The sequence below is a fragment of the Perkinsus marinus genome, assembly GCF_000006405.1.
Source record: "Perkinsus marinus ATCC 50983 genomic scaffold scf_1104296962378, whole genome shotgun sequence".
NCBI classification, from domain to species: Eukaryota; Perkinsozoa; order Perkinsida; family Perkinsidae; genus Perkinsus; species Perkinsus marinus.
The window spans coordinates 386,361-404,011 of NW_003205427.1; the positions used below are offsets into that span (position 1 = coordinate 386,361).

General features: G+C 52.0%; 7 protein-coding genes across 7 annotated transcripts in view; 4 read left to right on the top strand and 3 right to left on the bottom strand.

The window, feature by feature from the left end:
- The window catches only part of Pmar_PMAR023042 (hypothetical protein), a gene marked incomplete at both ends in the record, with an annotated part of 6,064 nt that extends 5,762 nt beyond the window's left edge, over positions 1-302 (bottom strand). Inside the window, 2 exons of the mRNA XM_002771882.1 lie at positions 62-125; positions 176-302. Of these exons, the coding sequence (XP_002771928.1) occupies positions 62-125; positions 176-302 (191 nt within the window). The remainder of the gene's footprint in view (positions 1-61; positions 126-175) is intronic.
- A 1,626-nt stretch (positions 303-1,928) lies between these two features.
- Positions 1,929-3,009, bottom strand: Pmar_PMAR023043 (conserved hypothetical protein; the record flags this gene model as incomplete). Its single annotated transcript, XM_002771883.1, has 6 exons — positions 1,929-1,988; positions 2,033-2,135; positions 2,181-2,444; positions 2,569-2,642; positions 2,701-2,799; positions 2,842-3,009. The coding sequence occupies 6 exons, from the start codon at positions 3,007-3,009 to the stop codon at positions 1,929-1,931; spliced, it is 768 nt and encodes a 255-aa protein (XP_002771929.1).
- Positions 3,010-3,321: 312 nt separating this feature from the next.
- Pmar_PMAR023044 (protein phosphatase 2C ABI1, putative) lies at positions 3,322-5,476 on the bottom strand (the record flags this gene model as incomplete). Its single annotated transcript, XM_002771884.1, has 14 exons — positions 3,322-3,385; positions 3,432-3,559; positions 3,604-3,751; positions 3,798-3,934; positions 3,987-4,082; positions 4,283-4,352; positions 4,399-4,508; positions 4,564-4,670; positions 4,729-4,831; positions 4,878-4,964; positions 5,011-5,117; positions 5,167-5,253; positions 5,299-5,371; positions 5,462-5,476. The coding sequence occupies 14 exons, from the start codon at positions 5,474-5,476 to the stop codon at positions 3,322-3,324; spliced, it is 1,332 nt and encodes a 443-aa protein (XP_002771930.1).
- A 125-nt stretch (positions 5,477-5,601) lies between these two features.
- On the top strand, positions 5,602-8,082 carry Pmar_PMAR023045 (step II splicing factor, putative; the record flags this gene model as incomplete). The annotated part of the gene is made up of 17 exons (XM_002771885.1): positions 5,602-5,716; positions 5,898-5,979; positions 6,024-6,101; positions 6,151-6,203; positions 6,259-6,362; positions 6,415-6,464; positions 6,516-6,585; positions 6,631-6,747; positions 6,796-6,862; positions 6,945-7,071; positions 7,124-7,203; positions 7,247-7,337; positions 7,388-7,459; positions 7,519-7,612; positions 7,708-7,771; positions 7,819-7,957; positions 8,028-8,082. The coding sequence occupies 17 exons, from the start codon at positions 5,602-5,604 to the stop codon at positions 8,065-8,067; spliced, it is 1,443 nt and encodes a 480-aa protein (XP_002771931.1). The 3' UTR covers positions 8,068-8,082.
- Positions 8,083-8,190: 108 nt separating this feature from the next.
- On the top strand, positions 8,191-11,127 carry Pmar_PMAR023046 (axonemal dynein light chain, putative; the record flags this gene model as incomplete). Its single annotated transcript, XM_002771886.1, has 14 exons — positions 8,191-8,270; positions 8,322-8,383; positions 8,430-8,536; positions 8,581-8,685; positions 9,220-9,398; positions 9,504-9,636; positions 9,689-9,796; positions 9,943-10,121; positions 10,163-10,240; positions 10,269-10,379; positions 10,588-10,698; positions 10,742-10,827; positions 10,869-10,988; positions 11,030-11,127. The coding sequence occupies 14 exons, from the start codon at positions 8,191-8,193 to the stop codon at positions 11,125-11,127; spliced, it is 1,557 nt and encodes a 518-aa protein (XP_002771932.1).
- A 205-nt stretch (positions 11,128-11,332) lies between these two features.
- On the top strand, positions 11,333-12,867 carry Pmar_PMAR023047 (hypothetical protein; the record flags this gene model as incomplete). The annotated part of the gene is made up of 9 exons (XM_002771887.1): positions 11,333-11,486; positions 11,532-11,638; positions 11,684-11,784; positions 11,827-11,911; positions 11,964-12,080; positions 12,128-12,236; positions 12,283-12,394; positions 12,443-12,557; positions 12,610-12,867. 9 exons carry the CDS (start codon positions 11,333-11,335, stop codon positions 12,865-12,867), a joined length of 1,158 nt encoding a protein of 385 aa, XP_002771933.1.
- Positions 12,868-12,874: 7 nt separating this feature from the next.
- Pmar_PMAR023048 (hypothetical protein) lies at positions 12,875-17,004 on the top strand (the record flags this gene model as incomplete). The annotated part of the gene is made up of 18 exons (XM_002771888.1): positions 12,875-12,923; positions 12,994-13,118; positions 13,162-13,245; positions 13,296-13,450; positions 13,503-13,611; positions 13,669-13,810; positions 13,857-14,011; positions 14,061-14,144; positions 14,192-14,314; positions 14,368-14,453; positions 14,505-14,643; positions 14,698-14,826; positions 14,872-16,119; positions 16,172-16,360; positions 16,407-16,533; positions 16,616-16,698; positions 16,750-16,861; positions 16,910-17,004. The coding sequence occupies 18 exons, from the start codon at positions 12,875-12,877 to the stop codon at positions 17,002-17,004; spliced, it is 3,234 nt and encodes a 1,077-aa protein (XP_002771934.1).
- Positions 17,005-17,651: the final 647 nt, after the last annotated feature.

Consider the following 17,651-nt stretch of genomic DNA (forward strand, 5'->3'; position numbering starts at 1 on the left):
GCAACCGATGACCTTGAGAAGAACAGAAGTCTACAGTGTCATAGAGTGCATCGCGTATCACCTCCAAACGATGCCTATTGGAGGTAACTTAAACGGAGACTCTGAGCCGGGTGTCGAGGGTAAGCCTGAGGGATGAGTAATCAGGAGCAGAGTACAGTCGGCTATGATGAACTACCTGTGGAAGCTGAGACCAGTTCGAATGACGAACAAGCGGCATGACCCTCTTTGGTAGGCGCTGTGGAAGACGAAGGCCTCACGTCCTGGTCTAATGCCTTGGAGGAACGACTGCCGATACAACCCATTCTGCCCACCGGTATGTGCGGAAAACCAAAACAACTCAAAGCAGTGACTTGTATCCGAGCTTCCAGCACGAATGCAGTCCAATACACAGCCCTTCATGCATCTCTGACTGGGATGAAACGGTGTTCTATTTGATACGCTTCCAGTCTTGACAACGCAATGGGGTTTTGCGACGTCTGTTCAAGTCCCCCTTTCACGTTTGCAATGCGCGTTGAGCACTTGCGTGCCGGTCGATATTGTGGATCATCGGTCATTCGTACGTTTATCGGCCTGATGAATGAATGAGTATGCGTGGGTCCCAGTGAGTCGATCAGCATGGTAGAATTAATGCTAGTCTAGCGAGTAGATTCTCCAGTTATCCTCCCAATAGGGCATATCGCTTGCCCGCCGAGCTCAGCCGACTGCTGTGCGCGTGAGGAAGTTCGAGAATTGACAACTCTGCTATAGTTGTCACTTATTTGGACGAGGATTCGTGATTGATCCTGTCTACTTCTCTCTTTCGTATACTCATTATCAGACTTATTGGGAAATAGTGGAGAACTTATCATAAGTTACTTATGAGATTACAAGATAGGTCGGTGACGCGACCGTGAAGGTTCTGTAAGGGAGCAAGTTCAACGACTGCACAACGCAACGGGGGAAATGGCGCTCGCCGCATTGAACTTTGTACAGGTGGCACCAGATTGGGTGGTTACGTACGGAAAGCGCAACAAACTCGCGCTTCCAAGCATAAAGAGTTTAAATTAAACTCTTAAATGTTGGTAGCAGATTGTCGGGTAAAATCCACGAGGTTACACGTTGCACCTGTGTAGTGATTCTGCTCCAACTACGATATGAACAATATTTTTTAGTAGTACAGGGGCCCTCGTGTAGTCGTGGGAGTCCTACGGTAGTACGTCACGGTTGTGTAAAAGTTAAGCCAAGTCACTAGTGTACACCAGTGGTATAATACCACTCAGGCCTTGGCAGTGAATTATTCACAAAACACCAAATATACGACTAGTCGAGAGCGTCAGGGAGCTGTTTCACAGCAAGAGGCTGTTGCCAACAGCTAACCCTGACAAACACCCCAACCACCGTACTACTAATTGACGTTGGAGAAGGAGTTGAGATATTCGGTTCTGATCTGTGATGTAAATCGATGAGTCCGTATTTTTGGAGCTCGTTACGTTCCGAGTATCTTACGTACTTCAGGGGTTCTTTTTTGGATCTTAATCTTCGGTCTATTCCGTCAAGGAATCCAGACCGGATCCCCTGGAGATTCTTTCAGCTCCCCCTTGTCGGCAGTGATACTCGAACAATTGGAAGCTACCATATTCGTAGACGAACTACACCATGTTTATAGGAGCAGCGAAGAATTGGTGCATGTTCGCGCTTTCGCCGCCTCTCAACACCACGCCATAAGATGGAAATCTCAACACAACTCAGGGTTACTATCCTCTAATATGCAACGAAGGCAATAGGCCGCCTTATTTCATAGGTTTTCACTGTAACGCAAGGCATCTTCGACTAGCCAGACACACTTCTATTGGCACGACAAAACAGTCACATGACCGGCCGTCGCATGTTGGGCCTTGCTCCAAAGGAGTATCTGCGAGACAGTCTTCCAGTGTAGGGCAGGCGGCATTCTACGTCGCAAAAGCATCCTCTGTACTCTTAAAGAACTTCTTCAGCTTCTTAACACGAGCCTGATGAAACTCTTTGTGACACTCGGCTGGACTTTGAGGCCTACTGTCTCCCGTCTTGGCAAAGGCACAAGGTAAGAAGACTCCTCCGTATCAAGTTGCGTCCTCGGCTCCTCCAGCATGCTATTCACTGCTCCTGCGGACTGCGGCCTGAGTGCTCTTGGATCCACGAAAGTTACGTTGTGCTCAACTCACCCAATCTGCCGTTTCCCCTCTGGAAACAGCGGCTCAGTTTTGCCGACATTCAAGCCGTGGTGGTCTTTACGAACCTCCAAGTCGGACCCTATCACGGGTGCCGAGGCGACTCCTCCCGATAAGGTCAGGACAGTCATCGGGCTCGACTTGTGTACGACCCGACGCCCCCGTCGACGTCGCAGGCGTATCTCACGCTCCTTGTCGAAGAGCTCCTGTCGCTCTCTTTCTCGTTCTTTTTTAGCCCTCTTGGCATCTTGGAGGGCCCTAAGAGAGAATAGCTCCTAACGGAGAGCACACAAAGCTGTTATCTCATCACTAGATCTGGCTGTATCCTAACGACACGCATTTCTCGTCCTACCACCCCATGGAAGAAGTGAACAGTACCTACCGGATCTGTGCACGTTCACGTGCAAGCCGCTCCCGATTCTCAATATCTTTCTTCTCGAACCAAATCTTGAGCTCCTAAGGTACACGCTCAGCCGTACAACAGATACCGACCGAATGAACGTAGAGCTACTACCTCTTTGCGCCTTTGTTGGCGCTCTTCCATTTCAGCAGCCATCTTATCCTCCTTCGCCTTTTTCTCTCGTTCTCTCATCATTTCCTTCCCTCGGTTAACCTACCCCCAAGTAAGAGCGTGATGCCCACGACAGGGTAATACCTTTTCCCGTTTCCGATGCAGCTCCTGTTGGGCCTTCAGATTGCGAGCGCGCTCGCAATCGAGTTCCTTCACAATCTGTTCTTGCTCTGTCTCTGTGAGGCCGACGCCCTTGGTGGCTACTAACTTCGCCCAGAGCTCAGGTGATGTCATCAGAGAATCCGCATGCATGAAATTTGGATCATAATGCTGCAGTAGCCGATCCGCACCTTACCGTCCTAGTAATGTGATACAAGTTGCCTCCTCTTTTTCGAGGGTCGCCCACATAGAGCCCAGTAGGTAGGGCTCAGTGAAGTGGTCGACCCCGTTTGTATGGGAGTTATCCCCAGCCACCATAACACACGCAACACCCATGTGGTTACAACGCATAAGCTCAACTTGAGCAGCACTGAATCATGCGAGCCGAATGAAGATGATAAGTGGCTGAAAGCGGCTTTATGACTGCACAGCAAAATTTACACGATAGAGGGTGAAAAATGGTTTCTACTCGAACCGAATCATGACAGTAGTTATGTCATCGCAGTAGTCAACTTCCTCTTCTTTCCATCTAATCAGCATTGACTCAGTCGAATACTCATCACACAATGGCTCACCTCTTCCGAGCTTCCTTGGCCAACTTCTTGAGACACCGTGGGGCCCCCTCTGAGGCAAGCTTGCGCGCCATGGCTTTGACCATCCACTGTGACGAAATGAACTCCCATATCCCATCGGAAGCCATCACCTAGCGTTCAAATAGGAAGCCCGCGATCCAAGTTAAGGACTTACGATGAACGGTTTATCCTCCTTAGCAGGCAAGATGTGCCTTCTAACATCGGGGTCGCAGATAACACCATGGGCCTTCACACAGTAGTCACCGAGAGATCTCGCCATGCACAGTCCAGGATAGTCTGCATCCTTCACGAAGATCCTATGCCTGAACCTCCGACAATATAATCGAATCACCATCGTAGAGTTCTTACACTGTCCAGCTGTCATCGTACATGAATGCCCTAACCTCACCCCCAAGCGCTTCCACACGTTCCCTCTCAGTGGGGTCGTCAGGCTTGTGATCAACAGTAGCAAACTCTAACTTCTTCCTTTCTTCAGTTCCGAGTACCTGATCCATATCGCCATCCGAAGCCGCTGTGAAGAGATGGTCCTCAGCCGACCAAGCGAGAGTCTCCGCAATGAGCACTCCAGAATGCGTTTGGATCAAGTATATGGTTACGGATTAGCACAACAGCTGTCGTGCCCGATGCTTGTACCTGATTATGGGCCTGTGATCCAACCACTCACGAGAACGTCCACGACGACTCTCTATAACCAAACTGGAATGACGAACGAGATTTATGAAGCACGAGTTCAGAAGCCGAGAGTCGCAATGCGAATAGAGTGCTCGCTTGTCGCCGATAGTTGAACTACCGCAGCGGTGACAGGTTTCCCCCTCGACCCCATAGAGTCCCACCTCATAGTCGTGAGATAGAGCGTGTCCAAGCATATCCTGATTGGTGAGCTGGAAGCACTGCTCTATACACCTGAATACGTAAATAAGGCAGCATAGCGAGGAGAAGAGGAGGTTACTTTGTCATGAGTGAAGGCTCTAAGATGTCACTATGGGCTATGTAGTAAGGTAGGGACATCACAGCTCGATAGCTCGCCATGTGCCCGTTGGGTCCGTGGCCGTCCATAACCTAACGAGTGGAAAAATGACGGACCTGCGGATCGAACCCACGACCTCGAGCTCACACAAATTATATCCCAGCCATTAACCAGTCGCGTTATTGAGAAGTTGTCTTGATTGAGTGAGTCATCCCCTGCCCCTTTGGAGCCTTTTATACAGGAGAATGCTATACCTAAACAGAGACAATATAAAGTACCCCTCCTGAGGGGGACCCTCTAGACCCCATTTACCCATTGTCTCCTCAATGTCCGTCAAGGGTATCGATCCGGTATGGAAGACCCCCTTCTCCTTGAATGGGATATCACAGTCCTCAAGTTGACCATGTATGTGGACCTAGAATGAATCTCCCGACGGGTAGGCTGCCGAGATGAGTCCTCACTATACAGCGATCCTCCCAGAAGGTCTTATAATGCTCATCAGTGATAGTCCCAAAGAAGAGCGATCCTCGCCTGATACGGGTTCTGAGCTGAAATCAGAGGTAGAGGACGATGATGCGGCGGAGAGCACCCAACCTCCTCTTGCTTGCGGCTTATTATTTGTTTGAGCTCCTGTGACACCTCCATGTCACCCCTACGATGACCCATGGTGTCGGGCATAGTCCGACACCGTCGCTCTTTCCCTGAAGTAGTGGTGGTAGCCTTGCAGGCCCAAGAAGGCCTCTCTATTACGCTCTCCTGCTACACGGGGTGGGAGGCCCTGCCCGATGGTCATACTTCGACCGTCCTCGCGTTCATAAGCGTTATCAGGATCAGTATCTGATATACGCCGCAAGCTCCTCCCAAGGGAACCCCTAGGACTACCTGCTGGCTTCCCCGTTAAAGCATCGAATTTGTTGAGGGCGGCCTCCAAGGACTTAGGCCTCGATAGACGCACCTGAGGCCGCAACACTATTGCATTGTATGATGCTAGGAAGGGCATTTGAGAGCATCCAAGATGTCGTTGAAGGGGTCACTGGAGGCTCACCTGCTCTAGAGACATTCCAAGGCTTTGTAGGACAGTGTCAACGACTAGTGAATCTTGCGTTCTTAGGCGGATCTTGATTTTCCTCAAGTAGTTTAGCGCGCGCCCGAAGGTGAGTAGAATAAGCAATAGGAGGATAAGCGATGTCATCTCCTAAGACAGCCGCTGCGACAGGGGCTAACGCTACACCGGCGGAGGGGTTCAAGGGGAGAGATGACTTTAGGAGGGAGAAACAGTTACAAGAGGCCCGAATGGCAGGTAGTAGTGGGAGAGGGGTTTTGGGCGCCTTGGAGGTCCTTATTCCTCCTGTTGGGGGTCTCCGAGCCATTGAGGTTATGTAAAGGGTTTTGTGGTGCACCGAGGTATGCATTTTATTGATACAGCTGATGCCTTCTGAGAGGAATTGAATCACTGGAGAGCGATGGACTCTGTTGTTGAGGTACGGCTGATGCTGAAGTGGACGTCAACACGGGGAAGATGATTAACCCTCACAATCCCCAATTCATCACTAAGGCCCCTTGGTAGTATCCGGAAGGGAAGGGGCTATGCAGTTAGTAGTGGGCAGGTACTTGGAACAGAATCAGGGGCCCTCTCTGGCACATCAACACGCTTGGAATCTGAAGCAACATGATAACAAGGATACGTAAGTTCGTGGGTGGGGAGGCGAAGCTCTATGAAGGGGGGCCCTTTAGGTACACTCGGGGGACCAAGGGGGACTTGAAAACTAAGTTCGCTAAAGGCGCTTGTGAGTGGTCTTGTGGAAGCTCAGTTTAGGTGGTAGAATGGCTTCCTCCATGTAGGTGAAAATTGTGGTTCTACTACGCACACTAAGAAGGACTGTTTCGAGCGGCCTAGGAAGAAAGGTGCCAAGTGGACTGGTCGAAATCTGGCCTCAGATGATTATGTACGTATCCTCGCATAGATGGAGATATTCGTATAGGGTAATCACTTGTCAGGTTGAGAACCTCGATATGGACTATGATGCTAAACATGACCGTTGGAGAGGGTAGTGAGGAAGCAACTGGTTTAGAGGTAACCGCCTTAACGTCTGTCGTAGGTATGATCCTAGTGAGTATATGGAGGTTATAAAGAATGCTGATGAAGTCGAAGAGGCTCGCAAGAAAAAGGTAGTAGTAGTAATAGTCCTCCTGGAGGGTAGGAGGTTACCTTAGGCCGAGGCGGAGGTGTCTAAGAGGCTGGCGGAGAAGAGGGCTGCTAGGCAGAGGCGACGGGAAGCAATCGAGAGGAAAAGGGCGGCTAAGAAGGCTAAACTAGCTGAGGAGGGAGGGGTAGTGTAGGGGAGTGTTGGAAGAAGGATAGATGATGTTATTGTATAGGATGCTGCTACTGGGGAAAGCGATGTCGACTCTGCTGCGGATACTGATTCTGAATCAGAAGGAGAGGGTAGTAGTAGTAGTAGTAGTAGTAGTAGTAGTAGTAGGCTGCCTCTCCAGCTCCGTATATGAATAGTCGGTTTTTGTATCAGAAGACGCACTTGATGAGGAAGGTGTGAAGGTGAAGGACTTCGATGTTCATGGTGCTGTGACTGATGCCAAGGATACCCAAACTCGTACCACTAGTCGTAACCTGCGTATTAGGGAGGATACTGCCAAGTATGCCTCTAGCCACTAGAGGTGTTGCTTCTCCCTACTCCTCATGCTTTAGGTACCTACTTAATCTGGACCCTAATTCGGCTTATTACGACCCGAAGTCTCGGAGTATGAGAGAGGACCCCTTTGCGAAAGGTAGTAGTAGGAGAGGTATGTGTTGATGGACTGTGGCTCATAGGAGCGGCGGGAGATTCCCTGTATGCTGGTGACAACTTCATGAGGGAGACGGGCCAGGCTGGGGAGATGATACAGCAGAGGGCCTTCGCTTGGTGAGGGGTGTGGGTAGGAGGAGGCGATGGGAGATGGTGATGAATTTTAGGGAAGCTTATAAGGAGGGCATTAATGTTCATGATGTGGCTAACCCGACTTTGGCGGCTCATATGTATAAAGAGTAATATGGGAGCAGGGGGGAGGAGGGCAGCGCTGATGTGCTTCGTTGCTATTGGTAAGGTATAAGGGGAAGTCTAAGGATGTCCAAAGTGAAGAGAAGCAGAAGGTGTTGGAGCGGTATGGTGGCGAGGAGCATCTGCATATACCTGATAATGTGAGCTTCCTTTCGGACTGAGTATCTGACAATTTGAGGTCACTAGCGGTTGGGACCCGGAGGAGTCGTCTGTTCTCAGTTGTGGTCGTGATCAGGTCCTCAACGCTGAACAGGAGACCTATGTGGAGTATGATCCAGTGGATGGCTCGGTGATTAAAGGTGTGTGTGGATGTGCATTTATTTATACCACATTTTCTACATATCAGGTGCTGAGAGGGCTCTGCGGAAGTCAAAGTATGTGGAGGATGAGCATGAGCTGAACCACAGTAGTGTGTGGGGTAGTTGGTTTGACAGGGCCAAGGGGAAGTGGGGCTACAAGTGCTGCCAACAGACCCTCCGGAATGCGTAATGTTGGGGAGAGAGGAAGCTGAGAATTTCCATTTTTCTATACCGTAACTTGGGCTCATCGCTTCAGGTATTGTACGGCTTTACCGTCAGAGGGTACCAAAGCTTGAACTACTCCTCCTCTCACTTGAACAGTATTACTTTGTACATTTACGGGTTCATTTTAATAAGGCTTGCGTTACTTGGAGAAGATGGGTGAAGGGCTTTAGTGATTTCCATCTGGACTTTTGGTGATGGACCCCCTTCCGGATGGTATGAAGCAGATCTATGAGTGGGAGAACACCTATATTATGGAGCCTAAGGAGAATGAACGGTAATAGTACCTTGGGGGGGGATTCGAACCTGTGCGGGAATTTGATCGCAGGTTCATACCGAATAAAGTGCGAGCAGTGTGCGAGCGTGCGATGAAGGCCAAGTTGGAGGACCGTGGGTCTATTGGGCTCGTCGGGTAGGTGTGGATAGTTACTTTTAGAGGAGTATGTGGGTGAGGAGGAGACCAAGCAATGGGTATTGGAATTGTGTGCTGAGATAAAGGACGGCGTTAAGGAGCAGTGCAATGTACCTAGACACAAGATTATGGTAGGTCCCGGGTTCGATCCGCAGCGGGGATATATTCTCATCAGGTTCAGGTTGTCATTGCGAAGAACGAGGGCCAGGGCATACGAGTGTGCAGTAAAGGATTGTGGGATGAGTCCAATGATAACTGGACATCTTATACCTTCCAAAGTGTAATAAAAATCTACTCGGTATGCACTGCTCTGAGGAGCTCAAGGTTGCGAATGGGCCGAGTGATGGTATAGTCATGGGCGTCTATATATGTGATAATATTGTCGGTTCGCGTGAACAGCAATAGAAGAGTCTTTGGTACCGTCCGTCTCGCACATAGAAGGGTCTCTGGTACCGTCCATTTCGCAGCTTATGCTTTGTTGTTCCTTAGCGCTTCCTATTGGGCACAGCAATGGTGTTTGGATGCTATTACGAGTGAAATCTTTGCATGAGCATGGTATACTTGTTTACTGTTGTACTCTGTGGATTGAATTTAGTCGCATCAGTGGGGGGATGAAGGGCCGCTCATCAGGGCATTTTCCATAGCGGTATTTCTCTTCGAGGTTTTTGGGATAGCCTTCATAATAGAGTTTTCCGAGCACAAGGAGCACAGTCCAGGATTGGTAGTGCGTCGCTCCGCTAGGGTTTTGGGCGGTATTTCGCTGGAATTGTTGTTGGGTATAAGATACTAGATCTGTCTGTCGGATAGTGTCTAGGTTCAGAAGCATAACATCTCGCTTCGTAAATGCGAGGTATATGCTACTTTAAAGGAGTTTATGTATATGGCCTTGGATATTGGTGAGACCCCATTGGAGCTGAGTTGCAACACTATCCCTAAGATGGGCGTCCCCGAGGCTCGCTCAACACATGATTCTATTGGCAACAGGGATTTCCCGTACGAGCTTAGCGATCGTTGAGTTCAGTCCCCCATAGGCCTCTTCCTGGACAGTTCTTGGGTGATGTCGGGACGGTCAGGGTCATCAGTCTCTATCGACCTCAGCTTTGGCTCACTAGATGAGCTTGTTGGTGATGGAGAGGAGGAGGAGGTGGTGGACGGTGTTGCCGTAGGGTCTGCTCGAGGAGCCTTGACGGATACCGAGCGAATGGCAGGGATCAACCATATGCTATTGTCGGTGAGTTTTCTTATCATCATTGTAATGTTCTGAGGCGATTGATTCTGGTCAGTTGGGCTTACCACAGATGAGTCTGCAAGATAGTGGGAGCGTGGTGAAGGCGGTGAGCTCTCTGCTGGGTATACGAGAGCAGGAGAGTAGACGCCGAAGGGATACTGAGGTAGTGAGGGCCTACTGTCCATCTTGATGGCTCAGTGGGGGGTAGGGGTCTCGACTCTTGGCTGACTTTGGTAGTGTCAGATCGGCCACGATGTTTGTCATGAAGTTTTGCTACGGTGGTGACCTCTGCCGACTCTACCGTTTTAGGAGAAGTTGGCGCGGATTCAGTCCGACAACAAGATGCTTACGGCGAAGGTCAAGCGGCTGGAAGAAAGAGTTGCCTCTGCCGGAGATCGGGTTAAAGAGGCCGAGGCTCGCCTCCGTAGGGCTGAGAAGGATTTTCGACATAAACTTAGCGGAGCGATGCAGGAGAGAGAGTGCGCCTTGTAGAACACTAGGCTGCTTTGACTGAGTGCCTCATCATCAGTGATTGGGAGAGGACGGCTCATCAGTACCGAGGCAGGGACCGACAGAAAGAAGTGGAGAATAGGAAGCTGGCTCAGGAGTAGTGGGAAGTCTGCTGTCTCGGCTAGCAATAGTCTATCGTCCTTTGGGTACGTCAAATTGCAGCGTCAGGCATCTGAAAGACTCGTTGAGAAGAGGTCTAGGCTCTCGTCTGGTGCTGCTTCGGATAAGCGCACGAGGTAAGGTCTCTAGTGTCGGTTGGAATATCCACATGGTGAGGAGAAAGTTCGGGGAAATTCTTGCTATTCATACGAATTCAGGTGGGAAATCATTGAGAATTTTTCCCAACATTTCCCCGATGTTTGCATACTATCACCAACACACGTAGTTGACAATGTGCATATTTTCCCACACTGCTGCTGTTGCTGCGTATGGGAGTTTGTTCAGCTGTCCACCTATGGTCGCTTCTGATCTGGAAAGCAGTGACGGCCCGGCTGATCCGGCTCGAGGCCCCGATGGTATAGGGAGGAGGATGAGGAGCCCAGCAACGGCATTCAGGTTGGGGGTGGATCTCCGAGAGGGGTATGGCTTCTTGTCATAGATTACCTACTAGTGCTGCTTATTCGAAGTATGGGGGAAGGGCCTCGGTCAGTGAGGACCGTGATGAGGGTGAGGGTCCTCATCCTAGTAGGGTGTGTGTCTGTGAAAGGGCAGCAAGTCCCCCTTAGGTAGAGAGTGGCCCATCGAGGAGGGCGACTTCGTGACTTCCATGGACCTTACGCTGAATGGGTCCAGCAGTAGAGGGTTGTCTCCCGAGTCGATCCACAGAGACCTCCTTGCTGAACATCGTAGTAGTGTAGCCTTGATCGTCTAGACATAGTCCTCTCAGCTGCTGCTGCTGCTGCTACCGGAGCCTGGGCCATGTTTGATCCTCTTACCAGCATCTACCCCAACACCACTGCTCTAGACGATGCAGGCTCAGTGTAGCTCAAACCACCTCTCCATCAGCGTATTGAGAGCTCTCGAGCAGGTTGGGGTCAGCGCGGTAGCAGACATGATGTCGCACCTGAGGAAAGGCGCTAATAATACTGTCATGATTCATCCAAATTCACACATACCCTATTTTCTTGTGCTGTAGTGTCTGAGGCATTTTCCCTTCTTTTCATCAGTTTTGCCGCTGCCTCTCTCTCGTATGGCCCTATTCGGCGCAGTGGGTGCATCTGCAGGGGCTTCCTCCACTCCAGCGGCCGTGGCGGGTGCATCGTCAGAAATCCAGCTCAGAGATGAGCCCTTCGAGTCGTTGCATCGGGACACTGTAGGCAGGCTGGTGCGGGCTGAGTCCGGAGGTAGTGCATAGAGGGGTCGCGGCAGATGGGCCTATCCTCTATCAGGCTGCCCTAAGGAAGTAGTCGGCGCTATACTGGCCCGAGCATCGCAGCTAGCCAATCCTTTCCTGCCACTGCTGATGCCCAGGGAGGAGACGATGCAGCCGCAGCAGGTATCTTAGGTTCCTCATCGTATGATGCAAAGTTGGTCCATTCAGTTGGCGTCATGGATCCAACAAAAGTCTAAGGCTGTAGAGGAGGAGGTCCAGAAGGCTGGCAAAGAGGCAGCCCGGAGTCTAGTTGGGTTGGAGAGGGAAAAGTAAGCTCCTGGCCACTCTGGGCTGCTTATTGAGATTACTAGATACGAATGGTCCCTCCTCATGTCGGATAGTAGCATACAAGTAGTTGATACCGTGTCGAGGCTCACTAAACTGCACCAGCATACGGTAGGTGGTGGTCTCGTAAAAGGGCAGTTTGGACGGGTGCTGCTGTTGGCAGGTCTGCGGACTAGTGGCGAAGGCAATGAGTCTTGTGATGGGAGACAGCGTCATGAGGGTAGCCAAGGCTGCTGATGATGATAGTCGCGAGAGCACCAAGGAGGTTACTGACTTAACGGTGAGTGGCACTGTCTCTCTCATAGATGAGTAGACGCCTCTTGTCAGGTCCGGCTCTTCCTCAGAGAGTGGTATCATCTGTGTCTATGTCTTAAGGATATCCTTCTGGCCTCCGATCGGGGACAGCATGAGGCTAGTATGATCGTTAGAGAACTGGGTAACTCTACCGCTTCCTAGGGTGTACATGCATTACGTGGAGTTAGGTCGACTGGGGCTGGCCAAGTCCCTCTGTACGGGCATAGCCTCGGTGCTGGCCTCTCTGGAGTCCACACAGCAACTACAGGGGCAGATGGGTATACCCCAGAGGGTATCAGAGTAAGCCCTCCATCCTATGCTGTGGTAATCTCGATGGCCTTCATGTAGCTACCTGGTCCGCCCTATCACCACCACACTGGTGGACTGTTGTGTCTTGGCATTCTCCCTTGTCGAAGTCACAGGCACCGATGAGATTGAGGCAGCTCTGGCCCTGATACCGCAAGTGAGCACTGCATGGCTCATCTCGAGTGAGCTCATCCCCCCTCCCTTCGTAGACGGTAGCATCCACTGTATCGCTATCGGCCCCTGTGCCCTTCGTCCTCGGCGATCTGGAGCTGTTGGCCCCGGGGATGTTGACGGTTGAGCCCCACCAGGCGGAGGGAACTATGGGGGAGATGAGGTCCTCCATCATTATACATAATGCCGCTGCACATGCTTGTGTCATCATTCAGCTTTTCGCCACCCGTAAGACTCTCACAGAGACTTACCCTATACATGGCCATGGCGATAATGGGGGCTCTGGCCCCGAGTAAAAAAAGGATGCAGAAAGCGCAGACACAGCTCACTGTGGAGAATATGTACCCTATAGGTAAGCTGAGTACCCTGCTGACCATAGTATCTTCGATGTGCATGAAGTGGGGACGATGCTGGTTGTCCAGATACCTCAGCAACAGCGCCAAGTGGTGACGCACGGCAGCCTGCCAGCAGCGTCACCAACAAGTTTGGCTCCGACTACTGGTCGACAGATTATGACACTGGTCGTCTCCTAGCCTTTGCCTGCACTGTAAGTGGTTGCCTCTCTGGGCCTATGAAAGTGTCCTTGGCAGGGCATGTATGGGTGCGGTGGTAAAGATGAGGACAGTAGCAAGGTGGAGAGGACGGCACTGGTGTACTGGGATATTCTGGGCTACGTACTAAGCTACCTACTGACACAGTCATCTGCACTAGTGGTCCCCTCTAGATACAAGATGATGTTATTCCGTGTGTGCTAATGGCGGGGAGTGACTCCTCGAACAGCCCTGGGCTCGTCCTCTCCTGCATACTAGATAGCGTGGTGTCAGCTTTGGTGTTGCCCTTGCATCGGTGGACTAGTCTCAAGAGACTGGAAACACATGCGTAAGGCTGCTGTTGCCACTGGGGGGAGGGTCGCTAATGCAGCCATTCTCAGGACTAAGTATAACCTATTGCCGCCTCCCCAGGCTGCGAATGTCCCTAATCGGCCGACCAGGAACTACCTGCAGATCATGGTCATCAAGATCATCACTAGACTCTGCCTGGTATGCATCATGGAGTGAAGATCTTCGTCGTGTTGGACGCTCCTTATTCGGTGTTAGGTGTCGGACAGAGCGTTGAGCCAGAGTATGTGTATGCGGTATAAGGATGTGGTGTTGAATAAGACGGAGAACTTCCATCCAACAGCGACCTTCACAGAGGCAGCAGCAGCAGCTACTACCGCTATACCTCCTCCCGGGCGAGGTGCTGTCCACTGCTCCCATACGCGTACCGGCAACCCATTCCGTAGGTGCCGCGAGCCCCTACGACTACCCCCCTGGATACGGCCCTAATGCGGCCCCTAATGTCGTTACGCTCTTCCTCTCACTGGAGTATGCCGCTGTGCTCGACATGTGTACGTGTATGGTCACTCGATTACCCCAAGGCGAGGCTGCGGTCAAGCAGGTGAAGCGGACGGTATGGGCGCGCATAGTGTTAGTATTGCTGTTGTCAGTTCGTACAGAAGCTGGAGCATCATCACAACCCTTGGTTCAACGTAGCCAATATGCACGACCATCTGCGGAAGATCCTCAAAGCGGTGACTCTCTCGTCTCATCTCGGCTCTCGTGTCACCATTCCCCACAGGTCCGTCAGAGTGCCATTTCGGGGACCTTGCAGACATCGGCTGAGGACGAGGCGTCAGAGGGGGTGCTCTTGGTGGCGCCCGCCCTCATGCGTATACTGTCGGCTTGTGCTGATGTCGGCGAGGTAGGTCTGTTGTATTGCCAAACCCTGTGCCGCCCAGCGTTTGGTCGTGCTAGGGCGCTGTCACATCGTGGCAAGGCGGAGCCACTCTGGTTGAAGTCTTGACTGGTGCACCTCCTTATTCTGTACTGGCTCGCAATGAGTAGGAACGTCGACCTTCGCCATGGGCTCCCCTCTGAATGTTTTTCTCAAGGGTAACGATCGCTTGCCTCACCGGGTTGGCCTATGCTAGACCTAGAGGAGTGGACACTGCCGCCCATGCTAGAGCGGTACTCCAAGCTATCATACAGCGGACGACTTTGCTCAACTCCTTGCCTTCACCGGACAATGGGGTAGGTTCGCTCCTCACCGCAGTGTTGTGCTGCTCATCATCACCCCTTCCTCAGGAGTCCCCATCAGAGGTTTCAGCGGCTCTCGTCAGGCTCATCACGTCACTCTTCCAACGCCTGCCGGAGTCTCAACGATGGTCCCCTGGGCAGCAAGCGGAGGCGTGGGTGAAAGTCTCGGACCATGTGGTGGGAACCTTCCGTGTGGTTGTTGTGTGTTATATCTCCTTTCAGGTCAATCGGCTCCTATCTACTCGAGGGAAGTCCTCTGATGAGGTGCAACTCCTGTCTATGAGGTGGCTCTTGCGGATGATCCTAGCGCCCTCCCAAGAGACCGAGGCATTCGTCTACGTCACCCGATGCCTGCTAGCTCTGGAGTCGCCGGTCTTCGCTGGGGTTGCTGCTGCTATCACTTCGAAAAATACGGCACTGTCCGAGACCGCTGTCGAGCTCATTGCGGCTTGTCTTGAGCGAGACCCTCGTAATGTACCAGAATGTGTCCCCGCGCATAAGCAGGTGGTGCTTGCCAAGACCCCTGATGGTGTGCCCCTGTTGGCCCACCTCCTACAGAGTCGTCAAGCTAGCAGTAGGGCTGGTCTCGCCATCCTCTCGACCATGTGCGCCAGGGCCCCCAATGCTATCAGGGCCATATTCGCCCTGCACCCCTCAATGCCGAGACAAGCCTCTCTGGCTCTAGGCAGGATACTCCTATCGTCAGGGACACCATCGGTCTATGACTCTGCTGGGGAGGTGCTGCGATATGACTCGCTGCTCCCCATATGCTGCATTACCAGTCTGTGCCGTTATGATGCACGATATGACCTCCCTCGGTTACTGCTACTACGGGAGGTTGCCAGGCAGGTCGACCAGCGCCCGCTCGTGCCGAGTGGGGAAGGCTTGGTCCGTTACGTCGATCGCTGCGTCCGGTGGAGTCCAAGCAGACTGCAAGCCTTCGGCAAGCTGAGTAACGATGCCTCGCGGTGGTTGGCGCTTAGTACCCTCAACCGGTGTGAATCTGATCTGGCACTACTCTTCCTGACTGGCGGCGAGGAGCATATCGCTGATACTTCCTCTGGGGAGCTCTCGGGCCTGGATGCACTATTCTTCCTGCTTGACAATCCTCCGCCACCTACGGCATCCTCAGAGGCCAATGCTCTCTACTCATATTTGGTGGAGTGTGTATGTGGATTCCTGTCCTCTGGGAAGGGCGCCCTCGAGGGGGCGGTCCTACGGTATATCTCCTTTGCTTGGTCAACCCGGTATGACACACTGCGTACAGCCCTGGAGGGCAAGGACCCCATCTTTGCAGCAAGGTTACTAGAAGTGTTGGCCGCCGAGCTCTCTCATTGTGCAAAGGATGCCAATGTTGAAGTCTTCCGAGACGTTGCGGCGACTTTCTTATCAGGGCTGAGTCGTGATGATAAACAGCCGCTGCTGCTCTCGTTGATAGGAAGTCTGCTTCGGGAAGCCGAGAATTTCAAGGTGGGCGAGCTCCCGAATCAGGGGCTGCTCCTGTTATTGCCTCTTCAATCAGATACCGGAGATCCCCACAGAGTTCCAGTCTCCATTGGTCGCGTGTTTGCGCGCTGCTATAGAGGCGGATCGTCTCCCGGGTGGTCTGTGTGACCCTGAAAGATATCTCGTCAACGTCATTCGAGAGTTCAAGATTGACGTCCCACGCACAGGGGAAGAGCTAGAGCCCCCGCTCCTCCGGGGCACGAAGGTAGGCTCCGTCCTATCGCCATCCTTGGATATCGATACCCTTCCAGGCCCTTTCGACGCGAGAGATGTATCGTCCAGCTTTGGTGCTCCTTGCGACGCACAATGCACGACAATCGGTCCTCTTAGGCGCTGATTTATTGCAAACATCCATCGTTCGAGTGAGACAAGCTGATCGTAGGGCCCTCCCCCCATAGGATAACTTTTCCCCCTCAGTTTCTTAATACAGCAGTAATATACTTACCAACGTCATCATCAGAGCCAACTCTCCACGTGTTAGCCGAGGCGGCTCTTGCCTTGGTTGCCGAGGGCGGCCCTAACCGCTCACCGTATATCTTCCCGGTGAGCAGCAAGGATATCTGAATGCTCTTGGTTGTGGTATCTCGACTTCAGATTGTGTCACGACTAATGTCTCTGCTGTATGCCCGCTCTACAACCATCAATAGCGCCGCGTCAGCTCTGGCAGCTGACGGTCATGTCGCTCGGCAGACAGCATCCTCATCAGGTAGGGTCCCTTCACGTAGTATGCTGTTGAACCTCTTAGTTCTCTCAGGGGTTGTCGCAGCGGAATGGCTGAGAGGATTCCTCAAAGCCCTCACGCCACCAAAGTTGCGTGAGCTCTCAGATACTGTCATTGAGCATGCGTAGGAACTGAGCAGTTTCTCCTCTTATGTTTGAACACTCCTGGGCTCCTTTTCCAGGCTAACAGTATGTTTGATTTTGCTGCTTCGACTGAGCGCTACGTCCTGTGAAGACCTCCTTCACACGTTACTCGATGGACCTCTACTCTACGTGTTCCGGGAAGTTCTTCCAAAGAGTTCAACCGCTAAGAGTGAGCTACCTCCAGCTACTTCGACTGTAACTCGCTGTTTTCAGGTCTTAGTTACCTCTGCCTTGCGCTCTTGTCCTTGATCGTGCGACTGGCGCCATCGAATGACAGAGGGATTGAAGACTCCATTGAGGCAGACTGGCAACCTATTCAGTGTGTAAGTTCCTCGAGGATGACTACTCCCTATGATCTAGTTCCCATTCACAACCTCTCAGGCACTACTGGCCTCAAAGTCTCCTCTGGCGCTCTCAACACTGAGTCTCATCGTACAGAGGTCTGCCGCTCTTGCTCGAACATTTGTGGAGTACAACGGATTGAAGCAACTTCTGGAAGAGGGCCGTCACCAACCGGAAGAGCTCTTACAAATATCTTCTGTGGTGCTGATGAAACTGCCGTATTATACACCAGCTGAGTGAGCTCGGGCGGTGGGTGTCTCCCTCTGGACTGCATCCCTCCCCTTCAGGTC